This window comes from Callorhinus ursinus, unplaced genomic scaffold (genome assembly GCF_003265705.2).
Source record: "Callorhinus ursinus isolate GAN/ISIS: 27379988/994484 unplaced genomic scaffold, GSC_fseal_2.0 scaffold49, whole genome shotgun sequence".
Taxonomy (NCBI): Eukaryota; Metazoa; Chordata; class Mammalia; order Carnivora; family Otariidae; genus Callorhinus; species Callorhinus ursinus.
The window spans coordinates 1,562,682-1,579,029 of record NW_027397111.1 but is presented as its reverse complement, the minus strand read 5'-3'; the positions used below and the strand labels follow the sequence as shown (position 1 = coordinate 1,579,029).

Here is a 16,348-nt window from a genome sequence, read left to right as displayed (position 1 = left end):
GCACTGGGTGTTATGAACAAACAATGAATCATGGAACACTGCATCAAAAACTAATGATGTAATATATGGGGATTAACATAACAATAAAAAAATTAAAAAAAAAAAATCAGAATCTAAACTTCTTAATCTCAAATTGGTCTTTGAATGCCAATCTCTAAAATTTCTGTTCTCCTTTGCTTTATCCCATAATGAATTATTTTCTTTGTTTGAAACTGCGTGGTCTCATATTTTGTTGGAACACCACATCAAAATAATCAGAATTTCAACATTTCAAGATTTTTTTTCTAATCAGGAAGTGCGAATTAGCAGAACTTCTCTGCTTTGTCTTTACAGTCTCTTACAGTAAAGCTCTTCTGTGGTCTTGATATTTCAAAGTAAAACCTTCCTGAACCCAGTAGATAAGAAACTTTTGGTGCCTGTTTCTAACTGTCCATGAGTGAAGGCCATTACAAAAAGTAAATAACAGTGGAAACTGAACAGTTGCTGGTAGAATTTTTGTTCTTGTTTTTTACTTTTACATTTTATTTCTCCACAGCTATTTTATGGGGTTCAATTACAATGGGTAATGAGTATGATCCATTGAAGAGAACTACCAAGTTTCACTTAACTTCATAACAATACTTTTGGATGTCATTTATTTGAAAGTAGAATGAGGTAAGATGTTTATTAAATTTTACTTTAGTCAAAGTCTCCCCCCAACAGACACACACATACACACACACGTATGCACACACACACATATACACTCTATATGTAGGTTTGCAGGACTGCCCAGAAACCTAAAATCCTTCTATTGTTTTTCTTCCCTGTAAAGAAAAATTGGCTGGTGATATGATACTTGCAGTGTAAGTCATTACAGGTCTGATGCTACAGTTGTTACACATTATTGAATCTATCGAATGAAAAGGGAGCACAAAGGGAATTTCCAAATGCAGCTGCTATTTCCCATTTGTTAAATCCTTTTATTATACCATATAAGTACACAGCTGGGAAATACTATAGAGTGGGAGTTAAAACAAAATATTTTGGCTTCCAGACATTCAAAATATACAAAGGCTCCAGTGGAAAGCAGTGCTTGATATCAAAAGAGAGTGAAAGTTTGAAAACATTTCTAGCAAATATGATTTCTTTTATACTAATATATAACATATTTGTAAATTTAAACTATTTTATACTTCCATAAATCCCTCTTAATATAAGTTTGGTAAGCAAATTATTAATATCTATTTTCTGACAAAATTTTAGAACATAAACCTTTGAGAATGACTCACTGAAGCAAATTGGCACTTGCCAAAATACAAACAAATTTTACTAAGGAAAATAAGTAACATGTTCTCTAAAGAAGTAAAATTTGAAGGGTATTATTTATGCCTCAACCTATATTTTCAGCTTCATTATTTTTATTTGTCCATGAATATATTTGCCATAAGTGGCAAAACAGATCTTGAACCCATCCCTTCTCTCTATCCCATCTACCCCTACATTAACCCAAACCACAACCATCTCTTACTCAGACTTCTTTTTTATTTTTTTAAAGATTTATTTATTTATTTGAGAGAGTGTGTGAGAAAGAGAGAGAGAGCATGTATGAGCGGGGGGGGAGGGGCAGAGGGAGAGGGAGAATCTCAAGCAGACCCCCTGCTGAGCACGGAGCCTGCCAGGGAAATCAATCCCACAACCCATGAGATCCTGACCTGAGCCAAAACCAAGAGTTGGATACCCAACTGACTAAGCCAACAGGTGCCCCTTACCTGGATTTCTGAAGTAGGCTCCCAACAGGTCTTGCTCCTTTCACTCTTGTCTCCCTCCCATCTATTCATACTATAGCCAGAGTGATCTATCTGCAACATTCTAAAACCCTTCAATGGTTTTTCATTACACTTAGAATCAAACCTCATTTCCATAGCGTTATCTATATGGTCTTGTTGGATACAGTCCCTACCTGTCTCTCCAACCAGATCTGATGCTACACTGCATCCTCACTCATTACACTCCAGCCACAAAAACTATTTTTATTTTTAACATTTATTTATTTCAGAGAGAGCAAGGGGAGGGGCAGAGGGAGAGGAAGAGAGAGAATCCCCAGCAGGCTTCCCGCTGAGCCTGAAACCTGATGCGGTCTCCATCTCAGGGCCCCGAGATCATGACCTGAGCTGAAACCAAGAGTCAGACGCTTAATGAACTGGCACCCCAAAGACTATCTTTCATTTCCTGATACTCGGCTATATTTTTCTCACCTCAAATATTTCATACATGCTGTTCCCTCTGCTACTTTTACTCTTCCTTCTATTCTTTGCCTGGCTTGTTCCTATCATCCTGAGGTCAGAGAAGGCATTCCTATCCATTCTAAATTAGGTTTATCCCATTATTTCTCACATAGCATTCTGTTCTTTTTCTTCCTAACACATATCACAATTTTAATTATATATTTATGTATGTGTATTTATTTAATTTCTGTCTCCCCTCCTAGATATAAGTTCCAGGAAAACGTAATCTTTCATGTTTTTTCACCACAATACAGCCAGCACCTAGCAGCATACTGACCCCAGAGAAGGTGCTCTATAAACATTTGATGAGATAAAAATAAAACATGGGCCTACTATCTTCTCAAAAAGCGAGTGGCAATGACCGGGTGTCTATTTCAACCTTGCTACCTTGGAGGTCCAAAAGTGATTCAGTTCAATCAGAAAAACAGACTTTTAGTCTTGCCTTTTTATACTTTCCTCTCCCCTCCATGCAAGGAAAATAAATCTTCCAATGGATCTAACTGTATAATGACAACACCCCATGAACCTAAAGTTAGTCTAGAAAAGTCTTATTTTTCTTCCTTTCCCCTACTTGTCACCTACTGCTGCAGAGTGCTAGTTGTGTCTGCAAAATCAGCTGAAAAAGAAAAATGTCTGCTTCCATAATTTATAGAATCAAGTCTTTGACATTAAACATTTAGCACAGAGCAAGAATTTAAATACCTGCTATCAGTAGTAAAGGCGTTTTTAAATATGACCTTATTTTTATTAAAGAATAAAACTTTTCCTCACAGCCCACTTAAAATGTCTTTCATTAACATAACCAAAAGTTAAGAAACGTATAACAGGTTGTCAATTCCTAATCTAATAAAATACGTTAAGGTCAGTTCTAGATGTGAAACAATTGGATATTTTTGCTTTAAATTGACAATGCCACTTACTGTGGCTTCTGTTTTGATGGTTAGAGACAGAATTTTGCACGGGAAAGGTGCCTAAGATACTGCATGTATCTGATGTCTCTACCTTCAGGGAAAACTCCTGCAGTCTGATTGAATGATACTCCGGAGCTTTGCACATCCTTTTGAAATTAATATATAGGCACATAAGTGAGAAAAGCTTTATTATAAATCAAAAATGACCATTAAAAATGATAAACACCTGCATTTCCCCACTGAAGATGTATTCACCATATGACCTCATTCACATAGACAGGTTTGCTTAATATATATTTCAATGTTAATACACAGCCACACTTTATTTGATCATACTTATTTTGTGTCATTATCAAGTTCACCACCTTATTAAGAGATTCAGAGAATAAGATAATCAAACCTCTCCCCGAGTTAAATTAAATATCTATCTGCAACATTCTAATGGACAAATGGACAAAAATTAAATCACAAACCGTTTTCCAATTTTTCCCAGGTACTAGTGTATTAATAATATTAATAATATATACATGGTGCTTGTTTCACGACCTAAATACAAATAACTTTAAGATATGTATTTTGAGCTTTTTCTAAAACACCTATTTGTGATGAGGCCACACTAACAGCACACTTAGCAACAGCGGCCAGATTTTAAAAGCTCACCATTCTTTGCTGAGACGACAGAACGCTGTCCCAGTCAGCATCTTGTTGAATGGTATTGACAAGTGTTGGTAGCTCCTCAGAGTGAGGTTTGTTGTGCATTATGGGGTGCAGAGGCAGATGGGAGGCCACATGTTGATCACCGCCCTCTTCCTTTTCCCTTGAGATCAAATCTTGGGTCATTGCTTCCTCTCCATCAGCTGCACAGGCAAATGGAGAGGTGGCTTGCTTGGAAGACATTCTTCTGCAGAAGAAGGAAAGAACATGGATTCAAAAAGGCTGTCAATGACAGAAGAAGAAACAATCCCTTACATTTGACTAATTCAGAAAAAAAAAAATAGGTTCTCTAACTTCAGGTTGTTTATGAGCTGCTCTAAACCACTTTGAAAAAGAACTTAGCTTATCTGTTCTACTCCCCCTCTCTGTTTTCAACTCAGCAAACCTCTTCCTAGTAATTGCTACACATCTTCCTCCTTAACAATCCACAAATGACATTTTCGAGGAATAAGTTTTCATAACATATAGTATACGTATGTGTGTATTTTTCCTCCCAGTTCTTCCAACTAGATTATCAAATTAGGTTGATGGCTAACAATGGGGAAAAAATTAAATAAATAAGTGAATGAACTGACAAATAAGCCAGTTTGGAGGATGATTTTAAAGTAGAAATATCCAAATTTCTCTTATGCTTTATGTGGGAACAAAAGAAGACTATGTGAGAAAATACAATCAGGAGAGTACACAACACATGTTGAAAGTCCTAACCAAATTTGGTCTTGACTTCTTAGTTTATACCTTGTATTATGAGTGCCAGGGCCTAACATTGTTTAGTGTCAATCTGATCTTTTTTTAAAGATTTTCAAAATGTGTCAACTACTGTAACTTAACTTTTAAGTGACATATTGATCAAGTGGCTGAAAATGTTAGATTAGTCTTAGGGCAATTTTGTATCATTTGAATTAAATATATGAAATAACTATGCCTCTATTTTATATTAGAAAGTACCATACAAAATTCAAAGCATTTACTGTGAAAATAGTAAAATGCCTACTATACACCATATTTTTAAAACTGCAAAAACAATTACCAAACACTCATCTATGTACCCACAAGTAAACATCGACTGCATTTTGCACAAGGTCTCCATTCTGTGCTTTGTCAAGATGACTTTCTTAACAAAATGCTTAGAAATAAAAACACCAGAAGTTTATAACTTAAAAGAAAAGACAGTTGAGTATTTTTTCTAAAACTTTGTTGTTTTCAGTTTATAGCATCTTTAGCTCTAAAATTGCTGTGTAATGAAGGAATAAAATCTCCACCTTAATTGCTCTTTAACATTAATTGATTTCATACCATTTTTTTAAAAATGCACAAATCAGTTAACATAGGAAACCACATGAGCATTTTTCAAATTAGCAAATCATTAACTTGCTAGTACTGTTTCTACAGACAAATAAATACTGATTAAAGGGTCTAGAAATCTGAGATTAACAGTTAAATTTACAAATCTGTCACATGCTTTCATGAATATTGCAGTGAAGGAAATATCAAGTGCAAAGAAAAATAATTAAGTTAATTCCAATTTAAACAGTAGTTTTTATGTAGCAGCCCATGTTTCACATAGGATTTAACAGCTAATGCTAAATTTCTCACAATTAATGAGGGGGCTCAGATTTAGTATCCTACAGTGAAAAAAATTAATATAAGATCAGCTAATCTAATTATGCACAGTTCTAAATAAAAGTATTACAGGCTTTTGAAGTGCTTTGAAACATATTAAAATGCTGATACCTACTTATAATAATCATTCTACAAATAATAAAATTTCATCTGTTAGACTTGATACTAGAAAATAAAATGGGGGAAAGGAAGTACAGAAGAATGTCTATATTTTCTTTGAGAAGAAAGAAATAAATATTCTAAAGAGTACTATATCAAAGAATCAGATAAGTATATTCCTGTCTAATTTCTATCAAAACTAGCACGTGGAAAAATGCATATACACATATGGAAAGTGATACCAAAGGATGTTTATCATTGTACAGGGATCACTGCAAATACTACAGTAAAGCCAGACAAATTATAACTGGTCTGCAAATTTATCCAGAGTTTACCATAAACAACAAGAGTGTTTTCATAGTTCAGATAATGACAGTACCAATAATGTAATCATTCACATTAAAAACAAAAGAGTGAATTTACTGCTGCCTTTTAAAACAGTTAAATACAATTGAAAGTCATAAGCCAAAACTCAGAGTGACTTTAGCTCCCCAACAAACATCCTCTATTATAAAGTGACTTGGCTCCTTCCAATAGCAATATCTGTGATTGTTGCTTTAGTATAAATTAATCATGACACAAAACCCAAAATGAAAAGTCTCTTAAGAATAATTTCAAGTATAAACTGCACCAATGAACAATAGTGCACAATCCTAATTAAACACAACCATGCAGCTGTAAAAATAGACTAAATCTGTCCAAAGCTGGGTTGAGTTTAAAGGCTGGTTTGTTAGAATGTTTTCTTAAGAAAGGCTGGGCCCTCAGTCTTAATCAGCCAATAAATTATTTCCTGCAATTACATTAAATAGAAAATTATCTTCAAATGGGGAGTGTTAATTGAAAATCAAAATTCAGAGGGAAGTTTAGAAATTACACGCTGAATACAATTAGTGAGGAAAGGCTTCACCTCTACTTCATCAACAGTGTTCTGGTGATTCCTCCAGTGACCATTCAGGAAAGCTACCTATTTACAACATCACACAATTTGTCTTTTATTTTGCACCTACAAATACAAATGTCTATCAGGGTTGCAAATAAAAGATAGGCTGCCAAAAAAAAGCAATATTAAATTTGACTGTTCATCCTCAGTTCACACCATCGTTTGGGGACAAGGAGAGGGGGAATGGTAGGGCAATAACGGTTACCAACCAAGGAAGGCATACTCAACTTCAAAATCCTTCCCTTTACCTAAGGAACTAACATTTTTGTTCCAAGAAGCATACTTTACTGTATCATATTTTATTTAATTTCTTGAGTTTACTCTACCACAGTTCTCAACACGTTGCTAGCAGAGAAAAAGGTGATTTTGAGGTATTGTTCCCCTGAAGGCATTTCCTTTTGATAAAATTGTTGGCTTCTTTCAGGTTGGTTTTTAATTGTTGTAGTTTGGTAGTTTTGTTGTATTTTTAAAAGGAAAATGTGTACACATACTTTTTAAAGCAAAGTTTATTAAGTAAGTCTTAAATTTCCTGATTATTAGATTCAATTTACTGATTACTTTTTACACAATTACTTTATTAAAGAATCCTTCAACTTACTGATTACATCCTCATTCATTTCTTTACTTTAGCTTTCCCTTTTTAAAACATTTTACTAGACCAACTAAACTATCCTGGAAGCTGCAAAGATACTTGACTTTTGGTAATGCCTTCACTATAACCACTGCACCATGACTACTCTCCTTTAGAAATTCATAAATCAAATATGTACTTGGTGTTAATGTTTTAAAATGTCACCTGGGATGCTCAGTTTTATTTTTAATGATCATTTAGTAATTTTTCATTACAAAAATTTTCACCCCCCGTGTATTAGAACTGTATCTTACTTTAGCTAAGCTGTCATATAAAACTAGTAAGCAAAAGAATCAAAATCCTTGTGAAAATGGTCAATTTCTATGTGACTTTACTTTGTTTTATTTTTGCACTATTATAACTTAAAAATCATTCAAATGAATTGTTTTTTTTAATTTGTATTAAAAAAAAAAATCTCCCTAGTTATACCCCCTGAAAACAGGGGTTTATAATGGAAGTGCTGACACAACCCTAACTAAAGCAGCGCAAATGTTGCCGCTATAATACACAAAATCAAGTTCTATTATTCTAAACTATCCTCGCTCATGGGATTTTTCTTTACTGTGCTCCCAGCCAAACTGCTGAAGCATGAAAAATTTAAATGCAATCAAATGCGCCCAATTCTACTTTACTAGAACAAGTGTCTACAGTGGTACAATCTTAAAAGGAGATGCAACAGATTTGTTTGGTGTTTTTTTTAACTGTTTATTTATAATACAGTGCATTGGAGATAAAATAAAAGAGGAAATTACACTCACATGGTACTAGTGTATTGACTACACAGAGTACATTATAATCAGAGAGAAAAACTACATTGTCAACTTATCACATTGGTTAAACAAGATGGTTTTCTGGGGCATAGCTATTATCAAGTAAAACCTCCAAAGAGAATTACATATCTTTGGGACACATGAAACTAAATTCCCATCATGTGTTCCCCGAGTTTGAAATGTCTCTGCCCAGAAGATCAAGTGAATTCCCAGGATGCCAGGCCATTGGGAAGAACTTCAGGGCTTAGGACTTTTGGGAATGAGATTGTTGGAAATAAAGTCTCCAGTAATGGATAATGTTTTCTAGGAAGTCAGTAAGAGTATTTCTAGAAAGGTAATTATTTTACTTCAATCCAAAACCCCAGTAAAAAATCTGAATGTTTAAGCCATCACAAATTTATTCAGACAGTAAATTTACTTTATGTTCTTTAACAAGAAATTAAGATAAGCTGGTCCAAGACTTTATAAAATGGTAAGGATATGGATATCTATACATTAAGACCTCTATCTCAGAAAATCAAATTCTCTAGAATTTTAAACCAGCCCGATCTGCTGTTGTTATTTTTAAGAAACAGTTATTTATAAAAGTTTAAAGGTTAGGATTATTTTAAAACAACTTTCTCCTAGGGCTTCACCACTTGAAATTACTTTTTTTTAAACTATTGTCTGGGAAGAATACATTTCAAAATGATTTTACATAGGTATCAAAAAGAACCATTGAATTTATTGGAACAATATTTTTAACCTAATTTTTAAAAATGTTTTCCTTACTTCTAAGATAATTATCAAATGGCATTCACTTGTTAGGTGTACTACATTTATTCAAAAGAAGCTCAGTTTTTAACATAAGGCAACATTTTAATAGTTGGTTTCCTTAAAGAAAAAATTAAACATTCAGGCCAATATTCATATGTGTTTTTGCAACTCAGCCCCAGGCTACCAAGGTAGACTTACTTCTGTCAGATGATTCACTGTTAATTTAATGCTGCAATTGATCTGATACTAAGAAATAAACAACTAATTTTCCAAAAATATAACACAGTGCCTCTCATTTTGAGCATGAGTAACAGATATGTTCAGCTGCCAAAATGCACAATACTTAGGAACCCCTACAAAGGATGCCAGTCCACCCAGCCTAGGGCAAAGAATGATTTTTCCTGAACCTCTAATTCCTATGTTTAAGGATTGAGGGATGGGGAAGGATCCTGATTCCAGACATTAAAATGAAGACATCCCTCTCAAAACTTTTCCTGCTTTATTAGGGTAAAGCCTGAGAGTGGTTGTTGATTCTTTGTATTTTATCCAGCACTACCTCCTCTCCCCAACTCCACCCCCAAACTTCCCTCAGATTCTGCCAGGTTTTTCCTCTCTCTTTCATCTGTTTAATAAGTAACAGAAAATTCAGTGAAAAAGAAGGTGACTGCTTTCAGAGCTACCTTGGAGAGTTATAAACCTATCTTTTAAAGTTTGTAGTGGCTCTTTCAGAACATACATGGTAACATATACAGACAATATCTGTTAGAAAAAAATTCACTGATTTATCTGTTAGATCAAGAGAGATGAGGCAAATGAAATAAGCTTGAGGCCTTGAAGTATGTCTAAGAAGGGGCTTAAATTAATAGATTCTGACTTATCTAATGTTTCTAATTTTTCACACCAAAGCACCAAAATTGTCTACAAAGGCCTTCTGAGGTTCTTACAAAACAGGGACTACCTGGAACAGATTCTTCTCAAGTCATCAAAGTTTGTGTTTCTAGAGTTTATATTTAGCTGACAATATTGCTGTCACTTTATATAGCTTAAGACTGTTCTTTGGACTAGAGCTCATATGTCTTGGAATGCTTTGACTCATGAATTGTTTCTCCTGATAATGTTACATCACGTAACTACCTCTGTCTAATTGGTTAGTATCTGCTGGAAGAGGCAGGCAACCAGCCTAAAGACTAGCCTGCCTGACTGACTGCCTATGGAAAACCTGTAATTGTTACATGTGTCTCTGAGTATCCAGTTTCTTCTGGAGATCAAAACAACTTGACTTCATGTAACCTCTATCTATACTTCTGTTTATAGTAATACTGAATTTTTCTCACAGTTTTTCTACCAGTAACTTGTTGGGATCTTTGCTTTGGAAAGCCAGGCCCAGAATTTATAAATAAAATCAGTCACTTAACAATAAGAGCAAAACCAAACAATGGCTACTATAAATACACACTAACTTAGAGGATTTTAATCAAGCACAATGACTTTATAGCTCAACCAAAAGACCTCTATGTGGCTTGAATGAAAACTGTCTACAATAGTAGCAGAATGAGTTTATTTATATATGCTTACTTTGAATCTCCTCTTCACATGAAATGAAAACCATAATTTTTAAAGTGAAAACCAAACATGTCTTTGTCAGCTTGAAACCTATCCACTAGTCTAGAAGCCCAATTAAAGATATCTTATCCACTTATTAATAAAAATCATAAACCAGAACAATAACTTCTCAGAGAGAAAGGACAGGAAGCTGTCACTGTATGCTTTTCCATTCTTACCTCTATTTTCACTTTTTAGTATTGCCAGAAAAAAAGAGAAATATGAGAATTGATGTTGGACAGATTGTTTCAAAAAATGAAGGCTCACGTGTGATGACCATGAACAAAACTACATAAAGAAGTTAATCTCTGAGGTTTTCCTTCGGCTAAATAAAGCAATCCAGCAATTCCTCCCTTCCACGTAAATGAAGTAAGGTATAAATTTCACATTCTTTATCAAATAAGAGGAGGGTGAGGCAAGGGAAGGGGAGGGGATAAAGGAGGCATGAAGGGGAAAGGGGAGGAGAGAAACAACCATGGCTTTGCAGTTCATTTTCAGTTTGTCTACTTAATGAAAACCTCATTGTACAACCCTGAAAACCATTTCCAGCAGGCAAAGTATTTCTGATTCAGCGGAGGTTACACAAGCATCAAAGCAGTTAAATATAGGTGCCAAGCTGCATTGCCAGGAGCTCTTAGTACTGTGAGTTAGTGTTACCTGACAGCTTAGTGAATATAAAATTACTTGTTTCTCCAATTGAAGACAATCAAATTGTCACCTTCCATTGTAATAATGCACAACTAGTGATCAGCAAAGTGCAAACATAATTACCATGAAGAAAACAAAAAATCAAATCTAAATCTCTCTACAGAGTAAACACATCTATCTGGCTTCCCCCAAAAAGGAGTGCATTTTAATACTGAAGGCTATGATGCAATCTTTGTTATTTAACAATAAGATTTATTAGTCTTAAATTAAAATGAAAAACAACATGAAAGACCAATTCATAAAAAGTGAACACAAATACCAGTAAGAGCACTACAACTTTCCAGACAGAGTACAAGGCCTACAAATTATATCGCTGCCATTTGGGCCAATAACGTTAAGTGTATGTCAGCAGCACGTCCATTATAAAAACCATGCTTTAAGAGATTTCTTTCCAGCCTAGAAACATTTTTGAAGGTTGAAAAAAACCCAGGTAGGATCCAACCTCAAAAGCTTTTGTCTTAATTTCTCCTTAAAAAAAAAGTTGTGTTTCATTTTTGTCTTCTAAAGTGGCCTGTATTTTTGAGGTTGAAAATTCACCTAACAAAATTGATTTAATATCTCTATCGAAGTTTAGAAAAATAACCAAGCATAGGGTACATGTCTACAACTATTACTGAGACACTCAGCATCTGGAATTCTTGTCCAAATTTGGTGGCCAGATTGGCCCACTATGAAAGTGATTTCAGTAACTCAAAACCGGGTTAGTATTAAAGCACTGAAAATTTGACATGGTTCTCCCATACCCTGAAGATTCCGAAGATATAAATATAGATGTTGCTCCAAACATTTGCTTTTTTAAAAGCTCTTTTGGTAAAGTGATTTTATATCTAACTCAAGATTTAAAACATTCAGATTTACATCATTCCTTCCAATATGGAAAAAACTATCTTTCCCATTCTGAAAACACTCCACACATAGGGGTTTTCTTCTTTCATCAATAATGTCCTCCTTTTAACAGATATATGACCACTTACAGCTATTGCATGATATTCCATTTTTACCCGATACTTCTGTTCTAAACAATATCTTTTTTAATCCTCTGACACACACACACACACACACACACACACACACACACACACACACACACAAAATAACAAACGGGTTAGTTGAGGGAGAGGAAGAAGCACTGCACCAGAGTGCAAGTGGAATGAATCAGGGACCATCAACAACATAGGATTCCCTGAACTTGAATTTTACCATATAAATTTAGACACTTCATCCTTTATAAATCTGAAATGGCCAATCTTATTCTTCACTCGTACTCCACCATTACCCCATTTTATAAGGGAAGAGTGGACAAAAGGGTGAGATGAAGACACTGGATTGACTCTATGGCTTAATCAGAAGCAGAATGAAGATGACAGAAAAAGAGGAAAACAAAAATCCAATCTCTAGTTACAAGTTTTATTGCAATTTGAGATAAATTTCACATCATTAAAAGAAGTCTGGATTTGAGAAATAAGACTGTTTTAAGAAAAGATCTTTTTCTTGACCTTGCCCACTTTAAAAATATAGAATGAAGTTTCCTCCCCACCACCCTGGCCCAAGAAACCCTACTTCCAAGCTTAACAAAATAAAAACGGACCAGCACAGGGGATGCGATCAGTGTTTTTTGAACTTCAGTGATAAGTAACTTAATACATTCCTAAATTATGCTCCTGCAGAATATTCCATACAATATAGTAATAATAAAAAAGGATCAACAAGAGGAAAAAAAAGAAAAACCTGTTGTCATAGAATGTCTTCCATTCCTAGGGAGATAAATGCTTGCAAAGATATTATCATAAGCTTATACCTAGTGGAAGAAAAATAGAAAATATTAAAAGGTTTTGTTTTATTTTTTTCTTTAAAAAGAAGCTTATTCTATATATTCCATGAGATTAGAGATCGTGTCTGTCTTGTTCTTTACTGGATCATCGGGCCCCTGCACAGTGCACACAATTAGTATTGTCTACATATTGTCTAATATTGGAAAGAAAGAGGGAAAATCAGAGAGGGAGAGATGGGCAAACAGCTTATTTTTCAAACTTAAGGTGAATACATAATAACAGAAAATACCACCCACATGTTAATGCTGCCAACCTAAACATTACCCTTCTTCTATGCTCTTTTTGTCAAACATCTCATTCCTTAATATTTAAATCATAATTTTTATATTTATATACCCAACACTGAGCACTCTCTCATCTTCCTGAAATACAACAGTCCTCAAATGACTGCTAGACATTTATACCAAGATGTACTCTGCTATGTCATATTCAACAAACTTAAAATTAGTTTCATCATTATTTTCTTCAACACCCTCCCTCATTCATTCACACCCAGAAAAGCATCATTCTCGGAATCATCCAAATTCAAAACATGACACTGCATCTGTCTCCTCTTTTATTCTTGTTCCTCACTGCCAGACTGTCATTAAGTTCCATCAATTCTTCCTTAAGAAAATTTCTTCAGCTCGCACCTACTTACCATGCTCATAATCATCTGAGTAGGGCTTTATTATACTTCATACCTAGACTCTTACAGCGGACTCTAAACTGATTTCCCTAATTTCATTTTCTCCCCCTCCAAATCAATCTTACTGCTACTCCCTTCAACAAACCATTCTTTTGATCAAGAAACATTGGTGGCTTTCCCCTGATGACAAAAAAAAAGTTCAAACTCCTGACTCTGGCATTCGAGACCCTCCATTCAGAATCAACCAAACTTTCTAAATTTATCTTCTTGTATTCTACACTTTAACCTTCTATTCTAACTAGACTGATAGACTCAGGCTTCACTTATTGCTGCCCCCCCCAACCCCACCTTTGCTCTGCCTGCCTCCCCCTACTTCCCTCACCCTCCTTTCTTATCACTAGGAAACCAACTGAGATAATTCCAAGTAACTATGATCCACCCCTCTCCTAATCACTCCTAGTAAGTGCTCTGAAAATTTGTTTTTATGTCACTCATTCCACACTTAATGCATACTATCTTACTTAATCTTTTTAAAAAGTGTAATATCACTGTATTTCTTAAAAGTAATCCCAACCAGAGTACAAAACTTTCAAGGGCAAGAACAAAATCCTGGCTTCTCTGTATTCCCACAAGTACCTAGTACAATACTTTGCAAAAAGAAAACACTCAATAAATATTTTTTGCCCAATTACTTAAATATTATTAAATGAATAGGCAGAAATAAATTTAGAGTATCATATTTAACCAGAGGATTTAAAGTAAAGCCCCTCGATTTCTGTACCTAACTTGGTTTCCAGGGCTATCTCTTCTTTCCCAACCCCTGGCCAGTAAAATTCATCTCATACCTTAAAAGTTCCACCTATTCAATGGCAAGAAAGTCCCTCCAAAATCATCAATTTATGTTGTTAAAAACACTGGAAAGTTAGATGGATGGATGGATGGATGGATGGATGGATGGATGGATGGATGTTAGAGAGATGGCTGAAAAGATGCATGAATAGTATTTACTAGTTGCTTAGAAAGTACTAGTCACTGCACTGAGCACTGCTACATGTATTAACCTCATTTAGTTCTCAGAACAGTTCTAGGATTTAGATAATGTCATTGTCCTTGTTTCATGATAAGGAAACCAAGGCACAAAAACGTTTATTTTTTTTTAAATTAAAACTTGCCTAAAGTCACACCTTGTAAAAACAAAAAGCAGAATTTGAACTTAAGTGGTCTAATTCCAGGGCTGATGCTATTAGAATTAAAGGTAACTAAGAGTAATTCTAAATTAAATAAATTATTAACTATTTTCAATTATCATCTGAATTTTTCTTTACTAAAGAATATACTTCCTATTTTTAATATTACAGTTAGATATTCTGGATTCTCATTTAATCTAAGCTTAGTCAAAGGATTTGTTATTTTTTTCTTTCCTTCTACGGGTGAAGGTGTTTAATTATTGGTTAACAACTATTAAAAAAAAAAAAACAGAAAGAGAGAGAAAAAAGGAGAGCTGCCAACCCTCTAACCAATCCATTTGACTCTCATTCTAAACAGCTTGACAACAAAATTATTTATGGAAATAGTTAAAGGTATTGGCACACAAAGCTGAGAGGTTCACTGTAGTTTTTATATGGTAAATTTTCTAACATATATTTGTTTTTTGTTAACTATCCATGCATTCCCTAGCACTGGTTAGTCTAGATGGTCAACATTTAGCTATATTCTTACATAGACAATTGTGAGATAAAATAAGGATGTCGTTGCCCATTCATTTCAAGGTCTAGAGAAATGTGAGATCCAATTTCTACCTTCCACTTCTTACCAGAAAGGCCACACCAGAAGCATCAGATACAACTGTAGCTGTATCATTACAAAGGTGTTAAGGACAGCCTTGAAAAAAATGAGATGAGGTACTTGAGCAGTATATATTTAACACACGACCCTTTAAAATCTGACTGCCATATAACATTACATGTACCCTAACTTCTGGGGGAACGACAAAAAAAAAAACCTCATACACAAGGACTTACAATTTTATAAATTATAATTGAATGTGAAAGCTGAGGAAAGGTTTTCACCACTAACCCAAATGTCCACATTTTTTATATACACCGAATGGTCTAGTTTCACAAGTAATTAAATTGCAGCGATCATGTATTTCTCCCTCCCTACCTTCACCATCCTTCCCTCCCTTACAGCTATTTGCTGTAAGTTTCTCACTTGCATTTGCTCCAGGAAAACATGAGAATCTCATTGTTCCCATGAATCACTACACAAAATTGAGTTTATCATTATAAACGACAAGTATGACGACCCACTGTCTTGCATACTCAGGGATTCTTTACCAAGTACCCAGTGCACACCTATCAAACCACAGAACTTCTAGTTTTTTTACAAGCTTTGTTACGGGAAAGAATCTTGCATTGTTATCCAGTTCTAATTTTTCTTCTCATATAAGCACCACCTCATAGTTTCCCAAAATCAAAAAACTTTTAGTTATCATGCCTAATCTATTAAATTTTTTATTTCTTCAAAAGTAAACCTTTGATGTGCATCCATGGTGCCTAGAAACTGGAAAACTGCTACCAGTCTTAACAGAATCTATTGCCATAAGAAAAGAGTGTGGTGTAGTGGAAGGTTTAGAATAGAGATTTAAATCTCAGACCTCTCATTTACTACATCTGTGAACTTGAAAAGTTACCTAACTCTCTGAGCCTCCACATCTCCATCTGTCAAATTAGAGATAACTCATCTTCCTTGGAGAGTTGTGAAGATTAAATTAATATATGTGCAAGTACTTAGTATTTGGTAGGTATTAAATGAATGTAAATTCCTTTAAATAAAACTTCACAGAAAAATAATTTGACTCAAACAAA

General features: G+C 34.5%; 1 protein-coding gene across 9 annotated transcripts in view; it reads right to left on the bottom strand.

Moving 5' to 3' along the window:
* SOX6 (SRY-box transcription factor 6) overlaps nucleotides 1-16,348 on the bottom strand; it is a 372,105-nt gene that overhangs the window by 353,893 nt on the left and 1,864 nt on the right. For all 9 annotated transcript variants that reach the window (XM_073882851.1, XM_025848518.2, XM_073882852.1 and 6 more), the window contains exon 2: nucleotides 3,839-4,079. In XM_073882851.1, the coding sequence (XP_073738952.1) occupies nucleotides 3,839-4,079 (241 nt within the window). The remainder of the gene's footprint in view (nucleotides 1-3,838; nucleotides 4,080-16,348) is intronic.